At 47.2% G+C, this 25,622-nt stretch overlaps 1 protein-coding gene across 1 annotated transcript in view; it reads right to left on the reverse strand.

Annotated features, from left to right (window-relative positions):
* LOC142572850 (uncharacterized) overlaps positions 1-19,379 on the reverse strand; it is a 29,626-nt gene extending 10,247 nt beyond the window's left edge. Inside the window, exon 1 of the mRNA XM_075682252.1 lies at positions 19,131-19,379. Within this exon, the coding sequence (XP_075538367.1) occupies positions 19,131-19,142 (12 nt within the window). The 5' untranslated portion in view covers positions 19,143-19,379. The remainder of the gene's footprint in view (positions 1-19,130) is intronic.
* Between the last annotated feature and the right edge of the window lie 6,243 nt (positions 19,380-25,622).

The following is a 25,622-nucleotide window of genomic DNA, read 5'->3' on the forward strand; positions in this document are numbered from 1 at the left end:
TTACGCATGATTATTTCTATCGCATGTCACGGGTGTAGCTGCACTCTTTAGTTTGCTGATTTGCCTTGAGGGGCCTTATTTTTTCCTGTCGTTGTGGTTGGGGGAGGGGGGAGGGTTATGGCAAAGTTTTACAGATCGCACCAAGTACCCGTTTGACTTATGTCGTTGTTACTTTGTTCTCACGAGAGTGCCTCTTTTACGTGCTCCGGCACTCAGGCTAGTACTTGGGAATACATGCTGAATTTGAATTCCTAAGTATTTCCTTTGATGGGATGGTAACAGTTATAGGTGAACGTTTGTGGCTAGTTGGTGGGTCATCCTCAATGTATCTACAGCGCAAGGCTAAAAGGGGACAGAGAAAACAACAGCAGAGGGAAAGGAAAATGAAAGAAAGGGAGAACGCAGGGATGTTAACCAGAAATGTGTCTGGTTGACTATGCTACACAGGGGGACGGGAAAGGGGGAATAGAAAGATGAGAACGAGAGCTAGAGGAAGGAAAGACGTGGTGACAAGAAACAGCGTCAAGCAGGTTCTGCTTGAGGTCACACTTCTGCTAAGTGTGTTTACGTGGTCAGTTAGCACTGCAGCGATGTACACGTTCTTTCTTGTATCTGTCCATGTCTAGCCTTGCACTGTAACTACACTCAGGTTGTAGGTGGCCTAGTTTTTGTGCACGATCCATTCATGTGTGATAAGGTAGCGCATTGCTGGCGGAAATGCTATTACCCCTACGTAATGTAAAAAACTGGGAAGAACGAGTACAATTTTTTTTGTTCTTCCTTTGATTCGTTTGCTTTCCGTTAATAACTGATGCGATGTTTAGGCAGCTGTCAAGCCTCTCGCTACACAAACGGAAGCAGGCGAGTGCCAAAAGAGCTTTAAATGCTTTCGTCTGTTTTCACGATAAGAGAAACTGAACGGCGCACAGAGTTATACTCCATATTTGTAACTTAGCGTAGAAGGAGAGAGAGAGAGAGAAGAAATGAAACGACTGTCAAGGAGCTAAACAAATGCGAATGTTCAGTTTTGGTATCTCGCACGGAGAATGGTAAAAAAGTGAAGGAAGAAAGATAACGCAACGCCATCCACGCGAATACAACACAGCAGCGAGAAGAAGAAAAGCTAAACTGTGCACTTGTTAACATTAGCCATCTGTTCGAAGAAAGCGCAGCATCTTCTGTGCTTGCTATCGACTATAGGACGAGGTGAGTGCTTCGCTATACTGAAGCACTCTTCATTCGCCATCTGATGATCACCCGAATAGATGTCAATCCCAGTCTATCGTAGCATTTTATAGTATACTGCTGAACTTTCAAAGTCATTCTTAAAAGGTACTTTACCTAGGCAAGAAGCGATCAAACGCAATAATATAGATGTACGTACTCCGAAGTCATTGTGTTTGCTCGTTTTATTTTGTGTACACAAGCGTAGACATGTTTATGGTCCTAACGAATATTGGTTGCGAAGAATTGCTCTGAAGACTTATAAATCCTTCGCAGGACCCACAGTGTGGCACTGTGGCAGCATAGCCTTTGCCAGGTAATTGAGCCGCGTAAAAAATTACGAACAAGTTCCTTCTGTATTAATTAACTGGTGTCACAACAATGCCAGAGTCTGTGTTACGCATTTGACGATGATGATAAGAGCGGTATTTGGGAATTCGCCCCAGACGTTCTTCGACAATGACAAGCACGTGTTGCAGGATCGTTATTGTGCACACGTGGCCAAAAAATTATCCATTTATAGTATTGCATTTCCGCCCGCTTTCTCTCTTTATTCGTCTTCTTTTTCCGGATAAGTCATCTGCAAAATTTTGCTATGGCACTCCCACGAAACACAATTCACGACCGTGTTCTGATCGCCCGATGTCCTGGGTGCTTTTCAGCTTACTTCTTTTGCTTGCTTATCTGGCAAATTCGCGCCCGTTTCGTTTGCTATCGCATTCAGGGGCGCGATGGGAGATTGTTGTTCGAAACGCGCGTTCAGTTTGCTTTCAGTTTCGCCTCACGCGATTGAACGCAAACTTAACGCGCGTTTCGAACAAGGACCTCCGATCGCGCCCCGGGCTTCCAAAACTGCTCACGCGACCCGTTCTATGGCAGGGTAAGCGAATCTCTCTGATTGAATTTCGGGACCCTTTAACTATTTTCTTGGGTCCCGAAGAGTGTAAAAATGCAATGTACCCTAAAAGACTACAGTAAACTTCAACTTCAGTGCTAGACTGGCACGGCGGTTATGCTCCAGTTGATCTGCTCAGGAGAACACAAGCAGTGGAGGAGTGCCTGGACTACGGTCTACTGACAAATTCGGGCACGCGACGCGGCGTGAATGGGCTACCATGGCGGCAGCATAGCGGCGTGAATGGCGGCCGATTCGCGGAGAAGCGCCACGGGCAGCCATGGTCCAGCGCGGTGCGGGCCGTCATCTACACAATAAAGCGCGTCTTGGCGGCGCAATCTCTGGCCGATTGAGGCCGTGATATTCAGTCCGTTCGTGACAGGCTGTTTGCGAACGCCGTTCGGCGCGTTGCATCCCGATAGTCATAGCTCCGCATGACCGGCGATACTCCTCAATAATAGACGCCGCGGTCACGGTATCACTCTAAATGGCACATTTGGACGCCAAGCAGGCGCACCGCGAGCCATCGCTCCCCTGGGCGGCTGACAGGCTGGCGGCGATTGCCGCCACAGCCGTTTCGGAGCGGGACGCAAGGTGTGCGCTCCCACATGCTCCAAAGGGAGAACTCGTTTCGGGTTCCAGCGCGGCATCCATTGCACGGCTCGTTCGAACACCTCGCTGCCAACAGCGAGCAGTAACGAACCAACGCGAAAGGGGGAGAGGATTCGGGAGGGGAGTAGAGTGAGGGAGGCACTACTAAACAGCGAGGAGTGGATCTGCATAAGATTCGCTGGTCCACGGATAACCCAAATTCAAGACCTCGCAAAAGAGGGGAGGAAGCGAAGGCCAGGCCGTAAGGCGACGTTCAACGGCGAGGGGTTCGGAGGGGGGGACCCGGCTGTCCAATTCCCGACTTTCCGCTACGCCCCTCTTTCACAGGCGCGCGCGTGGTAGTACGCGATGCAGGAGTCGCTGACCCTGCGTGATTGGCGTTTCGCCGGCCTTCACCTTGGCGATGCCGAAAGAGAACGCGCCACCATCATCTTTTTCTATCACCGCGATCCGGCTATACCCCGGCCAATGCGCGTTGGAGAGAGGGTGGCAAACCGGCGCTTTTCTCTGGTGCGCCCGAGGCAGTGGCCGCCGCGTGGAGGTGGTTGTTGCAGGGGGAAGAGGAACAGCATCGAGCACGCGCCGGCCGTCCTTATTCCAAGACCAGAAAAGAAGAATCATGACGCGCTTTCGTTTTTCGTTTCTCGCTGCAGGCTGCCGCGCATTCCTAACGCTTTGTGGCGGGCAATTTTCGCCGACGACCCTTCGAGGAACCTTTCAAGTCGTCTTGTTTGCTTTTACCGCCTGCTTCTTCTTGTGCTTTTTGCTTTGCTGCTTTGTTTTGCTTGCTCCGAGATGCCCCTCGCATTGCCTGTTCAGCGGTGGCTGTTATCGCTTTTGCGCTTACTCGGCGACGAGGCGCTTTTATAACAAGCAGTATTTTGCTTTAGTGTTTTCTTTCTTTTGGGGGGGGGGGGGATGAGAATACCGATCTCTCTTTACTGCTCCATATATTGTTTGGTTGTAGCGTCCTTCAGCGTGAACTTTAAATTGAGTTTCTTTGGCTGCCTCCCTCAAAGATCAATTGTTTAGTTCTTGAAAAGTGCTTTGAGGACTGCAGGCGTTCAGCGTTAGCTATGAAAGCGAACTAAACTGAAGCCATATAAAGAAACAGCCAGTTTTTATTAAAAGGAAGCGACAGCTGGTCTTCCAGCTTCATCTTATGAGGCTAATTGTTTGCAAGATACAGCCTGTTTGTCATTCGAGGCATCAAAGGATCATAGGTCACGGACGGCGCACTATAAATTTTGCATCGTGGTGATTCTAATATTTTAGTCTTGATCTTCGAGTAGCCTTAATGCCACACCCCTAGCATGAGGCGTTCTTTACTGAAACATCCATTTTCCTGAAGATGCGCGCACAAAACTCTGGAATCATTGCGTTGCTTGGAGCGCTCATGCGGTTAGTTACGCTCCAAAAAACGTGATCTGAGCACATTTTATCAACTTGCAGACCACGACACAGCCTTACTATCAGCTTAAGTTGAAGCGTGAACAGAAAAGAGAAAGGCTGATAGCAACTCCTTTTACATGCAATTACATGGGATGGCGACGTTGAAGCGTTCTGTAGTCGGCGTAGTCTCAAATGTACATTTTGGAGCCTGAATCAAGCAACTATTACAAATGTAAGCAAACGTAGAAGCGCAACAATGTATATTAGTAGTTTTGGACTTATTCGCATTTGAATATAAGCTGGTAGAAGGCCAACGCTCCCGACGGCGCGGACGACACGAAACCGAGGAACGAGCTGTGAAAAGTTAACGCTTTAAAAGGGAAAAATTAAAAGGACACCCAGGCAGGGCAGCTGACCAGTCCAGGCTGCTAGCCCTAGCTGCCTGCATGAAACACATGCAACAAATAACCAACGAGATATAAAGCAGCGCATGACGAAGTTGAAAATCCGAGGATGGTGCTGGAATTACGTTTATCATGATAACATATATATTATCTATAGCGCGTACACTGTTTAATGTGCACTGAGCACGTAGCATACGTACAAACCCACGCCGTGAATAAAACCTGGCACGCACAATACAAATTCCAAAATATATGAGCTCATAATGTAAACTCTGGAGTGAATTAAGAAGATAAAAAGTTTGGGCAACTGTTATGCTCTAAATGTAAGGTTGGCACACCAAGAGCCGATGTTCCATTGGGAAGCAATAAAAAAATCTGTTGAAGATAAGCACGAGAGCACGCGCAATAAAACTAAAAACTAAAAAGTTATGCAGATCCCACGCACTGTGGGAATCAACGTAATGCGAAGCGTTTTGCAGAAAGCTGGCTATCTACCATTGTTTTGGGTTCCTCAAAGTGTTACTGGATGGCTCAACATGTCCGTGTAACGCAATGGATTATGTGTGTGACGCGAGCGTGCGTGTGGCGACAACGGCAGTGTGACGGAACGACAACGGCGATGACGAATGGGGTATTGCACTGAGGCGAAGACACATTACACATTACAGGCTGTTCACTTACGGTTGATCCCGAAAGGGTGCATCCTTCCATGGTGTCCCAAAGCGCTCGCTGCCACAGGGGAGGATTGGGAAACTGGTGGCTGCTATGGGATGTCACGTGCGTGTCAATGGTCTCAAGGCGTTAGCTTCCATGAGTGAATCAGAGCGGTGAAGCTGCTGTACACTTGTGTTACGAATGCGTCTGTGGCCTAATGCGCAGAGCATCGGCCTCTGGAGGGCCTCAGCCCTCCTCAGCCCTCCAAATTGGTTGCGGGCAGAGAATACACAACTACGTCAAAGCTTTCCTCAGTGACAGAACCGCCACCATTGGTATAGGAGGCATCAGGACTGACACCTTCAACATGCACAAAAAGGGAACACCGCAAGGCTGTGTGATATCCCCTACGCTTTTTAACGTAGTTATGATCGGGTTACCACGGAAGCTCGAAAAAATTGAAGGGCTCAGGCATGCCATATACGCCGACAAAGTCTGGGTGACCAAGGGATCCTTAGGAGAAAAACAAGACCTTTTGCAGAGTGCACCAGATACAGTCCACGCATACACTGAACACTGCGGACTTGTCTACTCCCCGGAGAAATCCGAGGTGCTCAGAGTGAGTCTGCAGAAGAGGATAAAATCTGCAAAACTCCATAGACATCTTCATAGGTGGGAAGAAGATTCCGGAGGTATGCCAAATTAAGATCCTTAGCATGTGGATACAAAGCAACTGTCGTGTGGATCACACAATCATACAGCTGGCAAAACACTACAGCTCAGATCACGAGGATGATCGCAAGAATCTCAAACAGACGATGAGGTATGACGGAAGAGGACACGTGTAGGCTAATACAGGCCCTCGTGGTAAGTAGGATTGTATACAGTGTCCCCTACCAAACACCGCTCGAGCAGGAAAAAGAACAATTAGAGACAATCCTTAGGAACGCTTACAAATGCGTTCTCGGACTGCCGGTGAACACCTCGACGGAGAAATTCATTCAATTGGGCATAAACAACACAGTGCAAGAACAGATCGAAGCTCACCTCCTCGCGCAGAAAGTGAGACTCATGCTGACTCGAACGGGCAGGAATACGCTGAAGATACTAGGTATGAGGGATGCTTGCAGAGAAATTAACAGCACGGAAAGCATACCTAAAGAGATTCGAGAGATCATTGAGGTCAGCCCGATACCGAGAAACATGCATCCTAAAATACACAAGGCCAGAAGAAAGGCAAGATCAGAAGCACACAACAGATATTTCGCGGCGGGAAAAGACATGTTATACGTCGACACGACCACATACAAAGAGCACTCCGGGGCGGTAGTCAGCGTTGTTGATCACCAGCTTAGAGAAATCAATTGCGCTTCGATCAAAGGTAACGACATCCTCGAGGCTGAGGAAGCGGCAGTCGCACTCGCCATCACCAACCAGGGCGAAGAGGCCACTACAGCAATACTAACGGACTCGCAAGAAGCGTGCAGAAGGTACAGCAGTGGATGCATATCCACTGCGGCCATCCGCATACTCAAGACGAGAAAAATCACCTTTTCGAGATGCTTCATTACGTGGACGCCAGGTCATGAGACTGTGACAGGGAACCAGCGTGCCGACGCCAACGCCCGAGCATACGCCAACCGGGGGGTTCACCACGACGGGGAACCAGACACAGTTACCAGACGCTATGGAGCAATTTTAGAAAACCAAAGAGCCCTAAGGAGGATCTACCCCCCTCCCCACAAAGACCTTAGTAGAGACTAGTCGGTTTCCTGGAGACAACTTCAGACTAACACATACCCCAATCTTAGTTTGTTCAGGAAAATCTATCCGTCAACATATGAAAATAAATGCCCGCTATGCGGGGAGCACGCAACATTTTACCACGTTACATGGGCCTGCCAGAAACCCAAGGTAAACCCGCCGTGGTTGCTCAGTGGCTATGGTGTTGGGCTGCTGAGCACGAGGTCGCGGGATCGAATCCCGGCCACGGCGGCCGCATTTCGATGGGGGTGAAATGCGAAAACACCCGTGTGCTTAGATTTAGGTGCACCTTAAAGAACCCCAGGTGGTCGAAATTTCCGGAGTCCTCCACTACGGCGTGCCTCATAATCAGAAAGTGGTTTTGGCACGTAAAACCCCAAATATTATAAACCCAAGGTAGCGCCAGTACACAAAATACCAACACCGGAGCAGTGGGAGGCTGCGCTGTCCTGCTCGAAGCCTGAAGAACAGCTCAAGCTGATCGACAAAGCTAGCAAGATTGCAAATGCCACAGGGGCCCTGGACTGAAGACTCCACCTTCGCCGGTATACCTCCTTCATGAAAATAAAGTTTTTCATTCATGGGGTATCTTGGTTCTAATCGCAGCATCAGACACGTGATCCTCTATTGAAGAAGATTCAGACGGGTAGAGGCAGGCACCTACGTATACAGTGGAGTGCCTACCAGGCAAAGTATGTTTCAAATAATAGAGCGCCCAGAAATGAATGTGAAGTATTGCGCGAGTACTAATCAACATGTAAGCATTACGCAGCAAAACGCTACCATAGGCTGGGACTTAACTTTTTTTCGGTTGGTGACGCTTATAATCCGCTCATTACCGCCATGCACTCTATGATAGCAAGGAAAGAAAATACCGCGTGATGCATGACATATCGCAGAATACTAATGTTAAACTTATATGATCGATGAACCAAGTAACAACAAGACGCACGGAGACTTTATTGTCTTAATAGATGATAAATTACAGCCCTCAATTCTTTAGCTAGAAAAAGATATTCCACTTGATTTCAAATATTTGTAAATGGAAGTTGTGCACACAACTCTTGACAGTGACCATGAACCTCAGGTTTATATTATCTTTAAAGCTAAGCACATGTCAAAAGGCCTGTTGGTTCAGATTTATACTACGCGCTTCATATTACCAGGATATTCAGAGACCATTTAAATCATTTGTTTTCTGAATGAACAATTTGGTTATTCTTGTCTCAAATTGAAGTTTGAAGTATATCGAAATGGGGGGGGGGGGGGTCCTTACGCGGTCAAGCAATGGCACTTGCTCAACTGACCACTTAAGTTATTATTATTATTATTATTATTATTATTATTATTATTATTATTATTATTATTATTATTATTATTATTATTATTATTAAAACGCTCGTGGACTTCGCACCAAATCGCGTGAATTTTTTTCCACTGTCATTTCTTCTTTTTCTATTTTTTGTTATTTCTGAAACGGTTCTGAAGTGAAATTTCCTCTTTTGACTTTTTATAACCACGCTACAACGTATTCCGCAGTGACCGGGACTTCAGTGGATCTAAACAAAAAGGTGGTGGCGCACTTGCTGTTGACAGTTCACTGAGATGTGTTCGGTGCAAAGAGAAAGTGTACAGGAGTCGATTTGGCTTGAAGTCAGCCTAGCCCACTTTAAAAAATTGTGAATTGGAACTCTCTATGTACCGCCGAATATTTCCCCTGTCTTGTTTGATGAGGTGGTCTCTTCTATTGAAACTGTCGTATCTTTCCATAGCAAGCACAGGGTACTTCTTCTTGGTGTTCTTAATGCACTTGGAATTGATTGAAACACACTCAGATATTCTCATTGCAATCATTACGTACACTCTTAAAAAATTTACACCCTTTGGGGTTTATCTTGTCCCACAACAATAATCGTCATCTTTCTTACCCGCATTTCCTGTTTTTAACGCTGCGAGCCCGGTACTTCCAAGTCACTAACGGCTTGCACTTTATCAGCGTGACACAACCTTCTCGACAGGAAAGTAGCGAGCGCCGAGTTTTCAAGAAAGGAAACACAAGCAAGGCAGATGGCGATTATCGTTGTGGGACAAATATTCACCCCAAAGGGTGCAACCGTTTTAAGAGTGTAGTCCAAAATGCAGCCTGTTGTTGGACTTTCTGCACTTCTGTTCCCTACAGCAGCATAACTTTATCGGTAATTCCTGTGGCAACTCATTAGACCATTGTCCCTCGAATGCTCAAGTTATAGATGTCTCTCGTTCTGGCATTTCCCTTGTGCGTCCCGATAAATTTCATTCTTCACTAAAGACAACTGCCTCTGTGTCAGCCCTGAGGCAGAGCTCCTCCAGTGGCATTAATGACTCCTCTCAATTTGATTTCAAGCGTGGTGATTATGTTGGTTTGCATGATTTCTTGTCCCCCACCGATTGGCCAGTGGTCACAGAGAAAACCAATGTTGATGACCAAGTAGGCAACATTGCGAAGCTTGTTTCGAGCAGTATTCGCAAATACATACTCCAGTACAGTCACAAACGCTCTAAATATTCCCACTAGTTCTCATCAGAACTTATAACTGCCATAAACTATAAAGATCGCACGCAACGCAAATCCAGAAGTCTTGTGTCTGATGAGTGGAGAGAATTCCGCTTTTTGGGACACTCTGCAAACACCACTATAAGCGGGATCACGACTGATATATTGCATTCTTGGAAAGGAGCGCCTCCGATTGGCCGGCGGAATTTTGGAAGTATATCCGCAAGCGCTATGGTAAACGTGGACGCGTGGAGAGTGTTTTCTCCTGCTCGACTCCATAGCGGAGTAGACGTCCGAGTAGTCGAGGATTATTTTGCTGCCTATTTCTAATCCTTACGTAAAATTCAGGTTTCAACGCTAGGGTGAGTCAGCAGCACATGACGGCTCCTACATCTAGTGCTGTGTTGTTTGATGAAAAACTCATCAGCGAATGCCTAAGCGCTTGAAGCTTTCCCTATACTTCGGCGCTGATGGCATTCCCTCCGTAATTCTAAAAGCTTGCGGCAGTATGTTTGCCCCAGTATTGACATCTATATTTAATAACTCTTTGAATACTCCCACTTTCCCTCACACGTGGAAAACTGTTCGTGTTTTTCCTGTTTTTAAGTCTGACTGTAAAACCGATGCCTCAAATTATCGCCCGATTTCTCTTCTCTGTGCCACGTATAATATTTTTGAGCTTGTTCTTCACAACATATTGTCTTTTACTGTGAAGAACTCATTGATTCCAAATCAGCGTGGATTTCTCACCGGCCGCTTCACTATCACAAATCTCGCGAGTTTCATGAAGATCACCGCGCCGGTGCTTCAAATGGGGAAAGTTGACACCATTTAATGTCACCTCAGCAAAGCTTTTCATGTAGTCATCCACTCACTGCTTCTGATCGAGATTACGCACTTTGGTATCGACTCGTCAGTTGTCTATCTCTTGTGCAGTTATCTTCTTGATAGATCATGTTGTTTTAACGTCAAAGGCCAAAGGTCTTCTTTTTACACGGCAAATAGCGGCGTCCCTCGAATATCAGTATTAGGACCACTCCAATTTTATGTTTAATAATGACGTTCTTTCCGCGATTCGGAATTCTTCATTCCTTCTACATGCCGATGACATCAATATTTCTAATGAAATTCATACTGTTGATGGCTATCGCATCCTGCAGTCTGACGTGGTTTCTTATTATAAGCAGTGAAAAGATAATATACTCACATTGAATGCTGTTAAGGCCAAAGTCATGACCTTCACGCGAAAAACGCAAGCATTTCTATTTCTTATTCTGTAGATTCTGTACCATTGTGCAAGGTCTGTGAGATCAATGATCTCGGTGTGCATTTTTATACAACCTTGGACTTTTCAGCTCACACTAAACGCGTTGCAATGCGGGGTATGCATGTGCTCTCTTGGCCCTGTTTGCAGCCTATTGAAAGAATTCAATTTTCTTACAGCATTCTGGAAGAGTTCTGATTTCCTAAACTCTAATCCGCGTCTGTCGTCCGGAATGGCATTTCTAGAACCAACAGTGACATTACAGATCGGGCCCAGAAAACGTTTCTAAGCATATATCCCCGCCGCTTTGCTAACACGGCACTGGTCCTTGTTCTAGCACTGTTGGATTATTACAGCGAGGCTGTATATGGCTAGCCAATTCGTCCGTCCAACCGTCTGTCTGTCTGTCGCCTGTACGCCGAAAACTCCTCCGGCGCAACCCCATGCGCGTGTGCGAAAAAAAGAGAGAGGCGTGCGATTGGCTGCGCCAGGAGTGACGTCGTTGCTTTCCGTGGCAGCTGAGGGCGCACAGAGCAGTTTCTCTCCGGCACCGAAATGGGTAGGCCATGCGTCATACGTACTCCCGAGGAACAGGCAGCTTTCGATCAGCAACGCCGCGAGCAGAACCGGGAACGAGCTCGTCTACACCGTGCCGATGCTGCAGCCTGGGCAGAAGAACGGGCTCGTGCAGCTGAGCTCAAGCAGCAACTGCGTACCGAGGGTCCGGCAGCCTACCAAGCTGTCGTTTAATGAACCGTCGAGATTAACCCAGTGATAAACACTGGCACGATGTCGCGGGATCGAATCCCGGCTATGGCGGCCGCATTTAGATGGGGCGAAATGCGAAAACACCCGTGTACTTAAATTTAGGTGCACGTTAAAGAACCCCAGGTGGTCAAAATTTCCGGAGTCCCCCACTACGGCGTGCCTCTTAATCAGATCGTGGTTTTGGCACATAAAACCCCATAATGTAATTTAATTTTAATAAACACCGGGACTGCACGTTTCAGCTTCGCTGGTTCACTATCTGTGCGGAGAGCTTGGACGGTGATTTGTCATTGTCCTTACTTCGCTGCCGACGTAATCGCGCTGACCTTCCGTTTCTTTTCCAACTCCTTCAAGGTATTCTCACGTGCCCCGAACTTCCCAGTTGTATCATGTTTCGTATCCCGCGCAAGATTACCAGAGAACATAGACCTTTCCATGTTCCGGCCTGTCATCACCAACACCCAATCTACCTCAGAATACTGAGTCTTTAAAACGCTTAGTTTCATGATCTCGCTCTTTTTCATAAATCTGTCATTGTTCTTTTCGGAGCTTTGCGTTGCTGTGTCATAGTTTCACATATTGTTCAACTGCCCTTCTCCTCCTTTTTCTTTTATATTCACCTTGCGCGTTGTTGTATGTACAACCTTCTTTTCAAGATTGTTCTTTTTTCTTCGTTGTTTTTTTACTTATATTCTCCTGCCGTTTCTTTTTATTTTGTGTCTTTTTGTATTTTTGCATGCGCCAGCACTAAGACCTCATGGTCATTCCTGCGCACGGCAAATAAATTATTATTATTATTATTATTATTATTATTATTATTATTATTATTATTATTACATGAGAAATATGCCTTACGGTATCTTCATCCATGTGGAAAGCTTATACTTCTATGAACCCGGTAAACTATCGCTGTTACAATGATCAGTGCAATTGGACGGACCCTTTTATTGATTACGACTTGTTCTTTAGACAAATTATTGCATAAAGTATGGAAGCATACACCTATGTGCTGTTGCTGCTTGATTTCAACTCTTCATCACTTTTATTCATCATTTAGCCGCTAGCTACTACGTACTGACTGCTGCAAGAGTTTCATTTAGAACATATCCAATGTTACGCAAATAAAGAATTAAACCGACTTACTCCGGCTGTCTCAGAGCTACATGCGCACTTTCAACGGGACCTTATCAACAACCAGCCCTAGTCAATGCCTCTTTGAGAGTTTCACTAACTTCACAACAAACAAACCTGCAACGGAAGATATCGACAGTGAGCACCTCAACTTCACCTCAGTATGAGGTACTATCTTCCACGTCTATGAGCGTGCTGCTGCGCTACCAAACGGTGGGAGGACGTCATTTCATAGCACTGCACACGGTTTCATCTGTGGTCACCAGCCGTTACGCATCGCTGTACACTTTCACTTGCAGTACAAGACGTGCTTTTTCTTCGGCATTCTGCGCAGCGTATCGTAGGACGAAGCGGCGTTTCTCCACAAGATACGAGCAGCGGGCTACACCAACGAACGCACCCCGCAACGCCGTTAGCACAGGCGGCGGAAAAACGCGACATAGCGCCGCCACTGACCGCCACAAAGCTCGCGCGCGAGAGCACGTACTAGGTCTGGCATTCGTCGATGAAAGCGCGTCACATCCCTATTCCTCACCGACAACGCCGGCTCTGGCTTTTCCGGGAGAGACGTCAGTCGTGACGGAGGCGCTGGCGCGGGCCATTGAGCGAGCGCGCGGTGAGAACCAATGAGTGCGAGTGCTCTCTCCTTCGACCTAAAGCCCCTTAAACTTCGTAAAGTAGTGACACTCTCCTCCTCCGCCTTCACTCCTCCTCGTTTCTCCTCTCCTTTACGCTCCCTCCTCGACCGTGGCGCCGCCTACACTGCTCGAGCGTAGCAACGGTGCCATCATGCGCTCCTCGTCTCTCCGAGGACGCTTCTCGAGCAAAAATGGCGCTGATGCACGGCGCGAGGGCCCACGTGATGCTATTAGGCCAATAGCGACGCGGCGTTGGCCTCGACCAGAGCGCGCGAGGAGGAGGCGGCATTCTTCAAAGCGTGGCAGTACTTTACGAAGGTTAAGGGGCTTTACTTCGACCTCCCCCTCTCGCACGCTGCCCTTTCCCTCCCACGAGACACGTGACCCAACCATGAAAGACAGTAGCCAAAGGAACCCATTCGCTGTAAAATTCCCTCGGGCATGATGTACGCGTTATGATACCGCCATGTGTCTCCTCCCTACAATGCCATCATAACAGGGCGGAGGATGTACCTAGGAGGTGATGGGATGGGGTGGCCCTTGGATCGGCCCGTACTTGTACTTGGACCTGGCAGCACTTTCCACTGAATGCAACATGCCCAAAGTGTCCTCATCCGGTAATAGAAGCAGTTGTTCGCCACTGCTTGTCCAGTGTGATTATGGAATTGTCCAGCCTTGCAAGCCGAAAACTCCCGTCTCCTTCTGCCTCAGCTACAGTGCCACGTCCAGCTAATATATCACAGAACACATACCGCAAGAGATTACCTTAATCAATGCATAACGCAGGCCTTACCGCGTCATGGTATACCACGTATCAAACATTATGCTTTGTTGCAAGCCACCATAGAAATAAAAGAAAGATAAGTAAATAGGCCACGAATCTTCTTGCTGAAATTGATGATCGAGACATGCTGTTGTAAAAATGCCATTAGAATGATTTCTTTATTTGATACTACAAATGCCAATAAATAAGCTGACCCATCAAAGCGATAAGCTATTAGGTGCAAATTTTGCAGAAAGTAGAGCTTGTCACTTTACGCAGACAAGGAATGGCTCATTGTTGCTTTTTAAATATGTTAATTGTGCATGCACGGAAAGGTTGTCACACGTGTTTTAACACGGAAGACATATTTTTCAGGTAATTTATCACTTTTTCGGATACTAACTACATGACGACAAAACGTTTACTCAGGAATGATGGCGCTTGGGCCTTTATACACAAAATGGTCACCTACGAATTGCGCATTTTCTTTTTTTTGCTTATCACAAAACCATGCTGTTATTGCTCTTAGACGCTTGGAATTTTCCTTTAAAAGACGTTAACAAAGTCTGCCCTCCTTTGGAACACATGTTCACGGGTTTTATATTCGGCTGCGAACCAAGAATGCCTGAAGTACACTGTAAATACCAGCCATCACTTAAATGGTCATGTTTTTTATCATTCTCCTCAAGCCATTGGCGCCATTCCGACTAGACGTTTTTGTCGCCGTCAACAAAGTAAAACGAAGAGCGCCACGAATAGAACGTGAAAAGAAGAAAAAAAAAGAGAAAGAAATAGCTTGTGACAACACGATTCAATTGGCTGCCGAGTGCAGTACGCTGTGGTGTACAACTTAAAAATGACATTCTGCCGTATTTTTGACGGTTAAACGCCGGGAAACAGCGCTGTCAAGATAATTGCCGCGCTTTAGTACATTTTTTACAGTGTATCCATCATACCGTTCTCCGAGAGAAGCCGTGACAACGCACAGTTACTCAGATTATTAATGCAAAAGCATTATATATCCCATTACGCGAGAATCCGGCGTTTGTAGTCGGCGGCTTGACCGAATGATGGTACCGAAAATGGCCGACGGGAAAGAGTAAAACAACATCGAATCGATGTCAGGTTTCTGAGGGAGGTTCCTGTAAACAGAGTAAATTAATGCCCTTGAAAAAAATATTAGGTAAATTTCGGTCTGGGTGGGAAACGAAACCGGGCCTCCGGGATGCCAGACGGGCACGCTACCCCGACGCCACGGCGGCTCCGCGGTTCTGGTTGACTAAATGTGTGCCTAGTGCGTGTATCATTGCGCACGTCACGTCGAAGCCATCTGGCTGAGCGAGGACCCTACCCCACAGCAACAAGCCGTCCAGCTGGCGGAAGAAGCCGCGAAGAGTCAAGACCTCTTTGCTTGCTTCTAATCGCGAAGGTCCCAGCCCTCCTCCCCTATGCCTGTGTGCCGGTGACGAGGGGTATGGGGCCTCCTTATCTGACGGAACTATAAAGTTATAAGGCAGTTTTAGTTGGCCGTCCGCAACCAGCCACGTACGCAGCGCGCGAGCTGGTGCGTGCGTAGCGGAGCGTGCGCGCACGAGACGGCAATAGCTGGCCGGACGTGTAAGTTGAGGAGGGGACTGCTGACTTGTACGCGCAGGAGCCGGCAGTGCACGTGCTACTCAGCGCCGCCATATGCCGCCTTCTGAAACTTTGTAGCCAGTACCAGGGTTCTTTATTCTATGGCATCAGCCGCCACGAAGTCAAACCACAAGCCGGAGTCATATCTTCGGCAAGAGCAATATCGAAAAATGCGCTCTCGTGGACACGCGAGAACGTCCTGCGAAGCCCGCTGAGCCTGCAGCGGATGCTACGCAGCTTTTGAAAAGCTGCGGGCGCACGCAAGATGCCGTGCGTGCTTGCGTACTGCGCATGCGCACTGACGCCTCTGCAGGTTTGCTGCTTTGCTGCGTACGCAGAGCTGCTGCGGACGCCCAACTAAAACTGTCCATCATCATTATCATCATCATCTGGGTGACTAAACCTGTGGCCTAGAACGTGTGTCGTTTGGCTTGTGACGGCGCAGCCAATGGGTAGGAGGTTGCACCAGGTCATCAGTACAGAAAATGAGTGTACGAAATAAAAAATAAAAATGTCCAATTGAATGCCGCTGTGCGGTTTTTCGAGTTAGGAACCACTCGCCAGCAATCAAGCCTCTTGAGACGCTTGGCGCGTTTTCATTTGGCCTTACGGAGGCGCAGTTAAAACGCAGGCGAGAACTTACGCGGTCAAGGAACGGGCTGAAGAAAACATTGCACCAAAGCGACTATAATGCTTTCGCATTCCAACACGTAAGCAGTCTCGAGTGTCTCTGCCGAATTGTTATCCTCTGTGTGCTTTTTCGTTTGCTGCTACATATATGCAGTAATCGGTCATGGAATGACTGCTGTAACACGAGGAGCTGTCAGGCACATTTTACATTATTCGGCAAAACTGCAGCTTTCTGTGGACGAAGCCGAGGTCAGAAAAGGCTGCGCACAGCAGAACAGTGCAGTTTTGAGAGTTGATCGAATTGTCAGAAGTTTAATCGATAAATGCACTGAGATTTGTCATGATGTCTGAGAATGGCCTCTCATAGAAACTACTACTATTACTCTATTTGCGAGCGACATGCGCTTACTACCTTATTAAGTAATAAAGCCTCTCTTTTTTATTATTGGCTATCAGACAGTCGCTAAAACTCACCGCCTATCTAATTAGGTTCTTGAATAAGGTAGGCGAAATTTCTTGAGAGTTCAAGCGATATCATCGCAATCCGTTATCACCACGCCTGAGCGTGCCTCACAATCACATCGTGGTTTTGGCAGGTAAACCCCAGAATTAAAAGAAAAAAAGAAAACCAGCACGCCTGTGCAGAAGGAATTCGTTTTGCATTAAGCATGTTTCTTTGCACACATGCTGCATTCGCGCCCCGTATTCACAAAAAGATCTTACGCAAGAAATAATTGTTCTCAAGAGAAAATTCCAGCCAATCCTGATGCTGGCCATTTTATTATCGGAGGGGGTCAGCCAATGGCAAAGAGCACTTACCAACGACAAGCTTTGTGAATTCAGCTCCTGATCCTCAAGGGCGCAATCTCCCTTGCTAAAAAAAAAGATTAAATTGCGTAGTTTAACGTCCCCAAACTGCACGGCGGGTTCTGAGGGACACCGCAGTAGATGGCTCCGGATTAATTTTGACCACCTGTAGTTTGACCGTCCACATATATCACACGAGTGTTTTTGCATCTTCCGCCCCCTCCCCCTCCACTGAAATGTGGCAGCCATGGCCGGGAACCAATCCGTCGACCTTGTGCTGAGAAGCAGAACGCCATTGCCACTGAGTCCTCTCGGCGGGGTTAACAAGAAGAAGGGAAATTCAGGGTTGACTACAGGGGCATAACTTTTATACATAAACACGCGTGTCGGTCTTCACAAACAGTTAATTATTGCTAAATTCAGCAATCATACATCCGAAAGATGAGAGCCGAAAATTAAGGCTGAGCTGCCTGTTTGCACGGCTTAGCTCATCGTATCCCTTGATCATTCTTCCTCATCGCGCACCATCACAAAGACCCGCTCGAACACCGCTAAAGCAGCAATGACACACTTCGGCAATAATGTCACGAATGCGTTTCGCTTGTTGTTTTGAGTTCACATTTGTCCTGTCCTTCGTTATTCCTTTAACATATATATTTTGTCTGTACGCTCCTGTATAAGGGCAGTGCAGCAATGCAGTTTCGGTAGAATTTCCAGCAAATCCTTTGTTGTGAATGCCAAGTTTACACCGCAGTGATGTTTAGCGCCAGTTAGCTTGACTTCATCCAAAGCCACCATTTTACCTCAAGAGCAAAGCCTGATGTCAATTTCGGCGTAACCGAAGAAAATTATTATGCAAAAGCGTGAGAGTTTCACATTGGACCGCTGCTTTCAATGCGCGGGCTGTCGTTCAGTGAATGTACCGGCCCAAGATTCAACTCACGCAGTTCTCTGTCAGTTAATCCTATATCGTATAAGCTGAAAAGCATCGGTGTTGTTCCCGCAGAGACGGGAAGTTTCGCTTAGATATTGACAGCAGAAAAAGCGTTATTACAGAAACGTGAAGATCAATATCTCTACACGATTCCCTTGTGGGATGGTGTTAACGTCCCTGAACTACCTTCCGCTCTGTCTGATTCTAATCCTCTGTGATTTGAATGGATTCCACTTTGAGCTTCTCACGGTGAGCCGTTCAGCAACCAGAAGGCGCCTGTTCTACTCGAAGGACTCATCTAAGTTGGTCAACCATCACTTGCAGTAATTACTTATTATTTTTTTTTAGGAAAGGTACGTGTCCGCCTTTTCTATATTGGCCGCGAGCGACAGACCAAGGAACGTGTCGTAAGTGCCTTGTTTCTCTAGCTGCGGCAAACGCTTGACGTTTCATTTGGCTTTGTCCTGGTACACGCACCATCATGCTCAGGATGCCTGAAAAAGCCACACTGAGGCCCAGTGCAGTGGCAAACTACAACCATCGACTTACCGTCGACCACTTAGCAAAAGTGTTGCCGCAATATCTGCACTGTGCTGAGCGGCATGGTTTTTGTTACACCTTTTTTTTTTTCTAGCATGGCTCGAGGCCAACTCTTTCGAATATAATCAAGCAACGGCTTTGTACCACCGGAACCGCGATGCTCAAAGCGTCCTCACGAAGCATTGTTTACTGGTCGGATAGTTGGCGGGGATTGATTGCGTGATGGAAGCACAACACACGACACACGTAGAAAACAGAAGTAGCCGGGAAGGGCGTCCTCTCTGTTCATGGCTGAACAGTCATTCGCGTGCTGGTTTGCGTGTAAACACAACCTGTTTGCTTTTGAACAGGCTAAGCGCACTCTTCAATGCCTTCACTACGCGGCAGATAAACAAATATATATACGAAGACGTCAAAGGCCGGACAAACGGTTCATTTGTTTCCTCTCACGCGCCACGGGGAGCGTCCGCCGAAGATGCACGAGCGCGGCCGGAAGGTCCGCTATGCCGGAACGAGCGGCCGGAGGACAGGTTCCCACTCACCACGCCTCTCATGATGGTCTTAGTCGGTGTCAAGCGGTGCGCCGATAAACAACACTGGCCGGCGAGTGGCTGACCTTCGGCGAGGGCCTCGAGAACACTTCGGAGGGGACGACGGACTGCACGCGCGCCGCGCACTGCGCTGCTACTATCGCTTGCGGCGGGGACCCGGCAGAAGCGACTGGCACACGGCGGGGGGACGAGCGGCGCTTATATAGCGGGAGGAGGAAGCTCCTCCGGCCGGGAACTGACCTAGAGAAAACTGTAACAGAAAGGGAAAGAGCCGACCCGCCGGCGCGCCGAAATAGAAGGCACCGAACACACCGGGTGTGCCCGCACGTCACTCCCGCGTGGGCATGCGTGTACACGCGGGGAAGAAGAGTCCGCCGAGCGGTGCCGGTGCGTGTTTGTGTGTACGAGAGTCTTTTGATGTTGCTTCTGCCTCCGCTCATCATCGTGGCTGCAGCGCGCGTGGCTCTCTCGCTGGGCAGGCGCTTAATTGCCGCGTCAGAAGGAGGAAAGGACACGGCACTCTTCGTCTTCCCCGTCCCTTTTTTGTTGTCGTTCTTCGCCCGTCATTTTGTAAAACACGACTCCCGCGACTCTCTTTCTTTTTCGCGCGTTGCTCGCGGAACAGAGGCGCTCCGCGTAGCTCCACTTCTCGATAAACTGTTATGCCGGAAAGCACGCGTTGCTTTCGACCTCCCCACTCTCTAACGAAAACCCGAGTGTTTGTTAGCGTCCGGGTTCCGCATTCTTGCCGAGGCGCGAACCGTCTCCGCAAGCCTTAAAAAGCTTGCGCATATTCGAAACGAATCAGGAAGGCATTATTTTCCGCAGAAAAGACGCGAACGGAGGGGATCGGGCGCCTCGTGACTACTGTGTTTTTTTTTATTATCGTCCTGCATGCTTCGCAAGATCACGCACTTTATATCTCTCTTCTTTCTTATAACCCTATACAGTACTAACGCCGTTGGAGAGCCCATTTGAATTTGTGCTGACAACTCATGCGGCGTGCGTGCCATATAGTAACAGACATCTTTTGCTATATTGACGAATATGAAGCAAAAAATAATTAAATTGATTTATTCACGCGGTTAACGTTTCCAAGTAACAAGATGGATATATGAGAGACGTCGTACAATGGAAGGCATCGGGTTAATTTTGACACCCCGTTTCTACAGTTCGTCATCGTCGGAATACGACCGGGACACGCGCCCGCGACGTTGTGCCCCGGCGGGACGCCACAGATACTGAGCCGCTGTGACAGCAAGGAAGTTAAAGTTAGAGGCTGCTATAGGAAAGCATTACATCGTTAACCTCAGAGAAATTCCGTAACAGTGTAGAGAGAGAGACAGAAAAAAAGGGCAAAGGCAGGGAGGTTAACGAGATGGGAAGATCCAGTTTTTCTACCCTACGCTTGGGAGAGAGGGGAGGGGGAGGTAAAGTGATAGCAAAGCAGAGATAAAGAAAGGACCATAGACATACAATCACAGTCGGTCACTGTCACCGCATGCCGTCACTGGACAGCACAGTAGCATTTGCAGCACAGTGTAACTTGCAGTAACAATGTAAGTCCTTAAATAAACTACGATCTTGTGCGTCGCGGAATGGCAAAACTGAGCTCGCGTCAGCAACCATCGTCTATGGTCGACAACTGGGTTCAAATATGAGGAGAGGGGTCGCTGCGCTCATTGATTTGGTCTGTTTTAATTCTTTGCTAATGTCTTACGATTATATCGCTAATTATATCGCGCGCGACAGAGGAACCTGCGAAGCAGTGAAAGACAGGTTTTGCACCTATCCATGTAACGAAGTTCGGATTATCTGTCCGCAGGCGCTTTGAACGATTCGTAATCGCTGTCAATTCAGCCTGACAGCATCAATCCTGCGCTAATACAGCATGTTTTATTTTCTTAAAGGAATAAGGAGTAGGGCGGAGGGACTGAAAGTCGTCAGATGTACAAAATAAGAGTCCAAAGAAGCGTACAATTTTGAAGGGCTTGTACTGTGTCAGAACAGTATCTCGCAGGCTACATGCAGTTCTACCCACGACTGCACGTGCAGCCTCAAGCGCACTGAAAAAAAAAACAAAGAAGACAAACGCACACACAGCATCCTCAGGCTGTCAAACAGTCGTAATTACGTAAGCCAGGTTGTGGAAAGAACACTCAGAGGAAAGAGGCGGAAGTACAGTATTGCTTTCAACTTAGCTAGTCATTGGGCAGTTGGCCTCGACACAACAGCGAAATTAGCCATAACGTACCACAAAGGAGCGGGAAGCAGCACGGGCTATGTGGACGAATTCTGTATAGGGTCGAACGCGCTCATTCGCAGCGATGACATGCATGGCAATGATGATGACGATGAAGGCATTGCAACCATCTCGCGCCACCGGACAACTGCGTACGTTTGTTACCGAGCGGGGTGCGGCTCGCTGTGAACTACAGCGGCTGCCGTTATGCGCTTCCAAAGCACGGGTTACCTGCCGAACAATTGATTCGCGAAGTAAGTCGCTCGAGGCCTCGTTTTTCTCCACGTGCGATGCAGACAGGAGGGCTGAAGTGTCCTGTTGTCAAAGTAGTGCGCGCACGACAAGAGGAGCCTGCCCGGAAACACGGACGAGCAAACGGAGAAGCGGGTCGCACAAGGCAGGCTCGGCAGAAGAGGGGACTCGGAAGGCGAGCGCTGCATGCGAGGAGATGGCAAGCAAAGCGTGCGTGACGCCGGCAGGGTCGGTGAGACAGCGGGTGCGCACACTGTGTATACACGTGGCGATCGTCTTTAAGCTTTCCGAATTTTTGAAAACTCGCCTGTGGTGTACAGATACCACAGTTCTTGTCCTTGGGCTGAATTATTCGAAGAGACGCGTTCGTTGCTTGCACGAGAAATCGAAACACATATTCTAGCAATTAAGAGAAAAAAAAGCAGTAATTAACTTCTTAATGAATCACTTTACGGCACGTATTGGAGTTTACGAATTGTAGCCGGTGAGTTAACTAATTTAACTAATTAAGTTTAATTAATTTCCGGGGTGACATCAGTTTCGAGATATGAAATCCTAAAGTGTCGGACGGAACACATGGGCTTTGGAACACATGGGAACACAGCGAGTTTTGTGCTTCAATGCACAAAAGCGCGCTTTGCTAAAAAAAGAAAAGGTAAGTGCAACAACAGTGCATTTTTAAGACTAGTTTGATGACCCATATCTCCAAACTGGTGTCACTCTGGCAATTCATTCTAAGTGGACGCCTTGCAAACTCATCAGCTACAATTTGTAAATTGCGATATCTGCCGTAACGTGGTTACTTAAGAATTCAATTAGTGAATTTTTGAATTAGTTGAAGATGTGTTTCAATTTCTTGTGCGGGTAATGTCTGCCTCTCTGAATAATCTAGCTGCAGGTCTAGGATTTGTTATCTGCAACAGGCGATCTTTTAAATTCCGGAAAACTTAAAAATAATTCACCCCATATATGGCAAATACTGTTGCTTCACGAGAAACTTCGTGTAAAATGACTTTAGACATATATTTGGTAAGTTTGAAACACAATGGTAAAAACCGTTATTTGGAGCGAATATGACGCCTAATTACGCGTATCTCTTGTGGGCTCACGACAACGTGAATGCTATCGCTGAATTTCTTCCGAAATGTGCAAGGAAGTGAAGTTCAGTTTTTCACTTAAAGAAAATAAAAGTAGCCAGTGCGGCTCTTCAGCCTTCTTCTTTTTCTACTTTCTTTAAAATTTTTTATTCTTATTTATTTATTTATTTATTGCGCGGGAAATGAGCCATGCAGCTTAACTGCCACATGCCGTTCGACTGACCAGTCTTCAGTTAGTAGCTTCCGGGGCAATTTTCGAAATTCGCTCGCGACCAATACGATGGAAAAATAAGTAGCACCAGTGTATACGAATGTACGGAAGAAAAAAATATGAGATGTTTACCGCGACAATCGTAGTACGAGTGCAGAGCGCTAGGGCAAGAGGATTATTGCATAAATGCGAAAAGGCAAAGAGAGGGACGGAGAGACAAAGCAACGGGTTCTTCTAAAGAAAAAAAAAAGCTCGTGTTTTTTTTTATTACTTTTTATTTTCGCAAGTAGGAGGATCGCAAAGCTGACCTATAGAGGGACCGTGAGGGAGTAGAAAATGCCAAGATAGAAAACATCTGCATGTGCACAAATATAACTGCATTGTAAACGGACCTAAGCAGGTAAATTGATACGGATGTCTGTACGCATGCGCCATAGCCTTATCAGTAGTAGCCCCACAGGAGTACACAAGAAAAGTGCCAGGTCACTTCGTTGTTTAGTTGGAGCTGAGTTGGAGTTGGAGCGTGACAGTGCCCATAGAAATAGTTCGTGTGTACGTGCGTGTGTGTGTGCTTAGGTTTTTTTCCCCTTTTTTTATACTTCTTTCTTCCTCATCTATTGCATCCCCTTGCCCCTCCCCCAGTACAGGGTAGCCAACCGGAGATAATCTCTGGTTAACCTCCCTGTCTTTCCTTTGCCTTTCTCTCTCTCTCTCTCTCTCTGGAGCTATAGGCCGCACAGCGGCACCTTATACGAACCACATTCCTCAGGACGCTTCGAGGCGGCAGGATGTCCTAGCAGCAACGGCTTCACCTTATTTTCGAAGATGCCTCAACATAAAATTTATTTATTTATTTATTTATTTTAAAGAGAATGAAAAACATGACATGAAGGTCAACCGGACAGATGTCCACTTGGCTGTACCTTGTACGGGGAAAATAGGATGACCAAATTTCGTCGACCAAATCATTCGACGAAAATTTTCGAAACGAATTCAACGCTTACAGAAAAAATATGATGGGGCCGAGTGAAAATAACTGCGGGATTACACCCTGACACCCCAAACACCGAGAAAAATAAAGTCTGTTGAAGTTCTGCGATTTCCACACATTAGAATAGTTCAAAGATAGGCACGCTTTCAAATCTTTTACGGTACTCCGGAGAAGAAAAGGAAATACGGCGAAAGCAAAGGAAAAAAAAAAGGAAACGGCGGTAAGTCGAAGTCTGAATTCTCTGGGGCAGTGCACATGGCTTCATGAGACCTATAGTGGCTTCCTGCGCAACAAGCGAAATGCACATTTTGACAAGAGCGCTTTGATGCAGACTTCAGCCTGAAAAATCATTAGATTCTTTACGGAGGAACCGAGCAAGGACATTGGACAGAGAAAAAAGATGTTTGCATAATGAAAGGAGCTGTCATTGCCTATTCTGCCTGTAGCTTTCATACGCCGCTTCGCCATCGCGCATTTGTCATCAACGTAACGTCCGCATCAATTCCTGTATTCCATTTCAAGTGGTGGAAGAGAGCTGTTTGCCGCGGGCGATTCTTTTTTCTTTATCTATATAGTCTATAGAAAGAAAGACAGCTAGCGTAGTAGTAGGTAGTGTAGTAGTGAGTAGGTATCTTCACCAGTAAATTTGCATATTCCACGTACACAAAGCGCTTACAGAGGGCACCTCCTATTTCGAACTATAGGCGTGTGTCCTCTACGTCACTTTCGTGCGGCCACGGCGGCGAGGATTTCTACCAACCCCTCCTAGAGCGTCCTAAACCCACCGCCTCGAACAAGAACTCGATGCCGTTTTATGAGCCAAGGCGGTCTGCAGCCATTAAATGCCACGCATCGCATTAGCCGTGAGCGCATTGAGCGTTTATGTGACGAACAGTGACACTCAGCAGCGTGTATTCTGCGTGACTGATTCGTGCGGCTTCCAACATCCGCAGACTTTTGTTCGACTGTAACTTCCTGTGGAAAATTCCCTAACTTCTTTTCTTTTTTTCCCAAGTTACTATTAGCAACAATGCATATATATTTTCGCTTTAGCCTTCTTATTTTATAACTGAGCAAAATGGAGTAGCCGTCGCAATCATATGGTGACAAAAGGTTTTCTATTTAGTTTCATTTAAGTAAATAAATAAATAAATCGATTTCTACACAGAGATCCTATGCTGCGGGCAGGGAAACTGCTGTCTAATTTCTCTGTCTCCAATACGCGCCACAGTGAGCCACTGGGGTCCCTGAAGCGTCTACGCTGTGTTCCTTGACCCGCAGAAAGCGTGTGACACAGAGCCAAGACATGTCCGGAGGTGCATCGAAAAAAGAACACCCAGGAGAAGTGTGTCCGGCTGATCAAGGAAACGTACAAGGAAGCCAGTTCACGGGTTCACACCGGCCTAGAAGATACTGGAAGCTTCGGCGTAGCCGATAGGATGCACCGAGGTTTGGTGCTTCTTGTTTAACATCGCGCTGAAGGTTCTCATGGAGTATTTTAACGAAGCACCTTCCAACATTCTCTGTGCAGAGTGCATTCTACTCTATGCAAAATTGAAAGAAATTACTGAATCGGAGTTCGACTGCCGGCGAAAGTCTTTAGAGAAAAGTATCTTAAGTAACAGTAGAAGCAAAACAGAGTTCATGACCTACAACGCGAACCAAGTGGAATGGACTGATTTACGACACG

The sequence above is a fragment of the Dermacentor variabilis genome, chromosome 1 (genome assembly GCF_050947875.1).
Source record: "Dermacentor variabilis isolate Ectoservices chromosome 1, ASM5094787v1, whole genome shotgun sequence".
NCBI lineage: Eukaryota > Metazoa > Arthropoda > Arachnida > Ixodida > Ixodidae > Dermacentor > Dermacentor variabilis.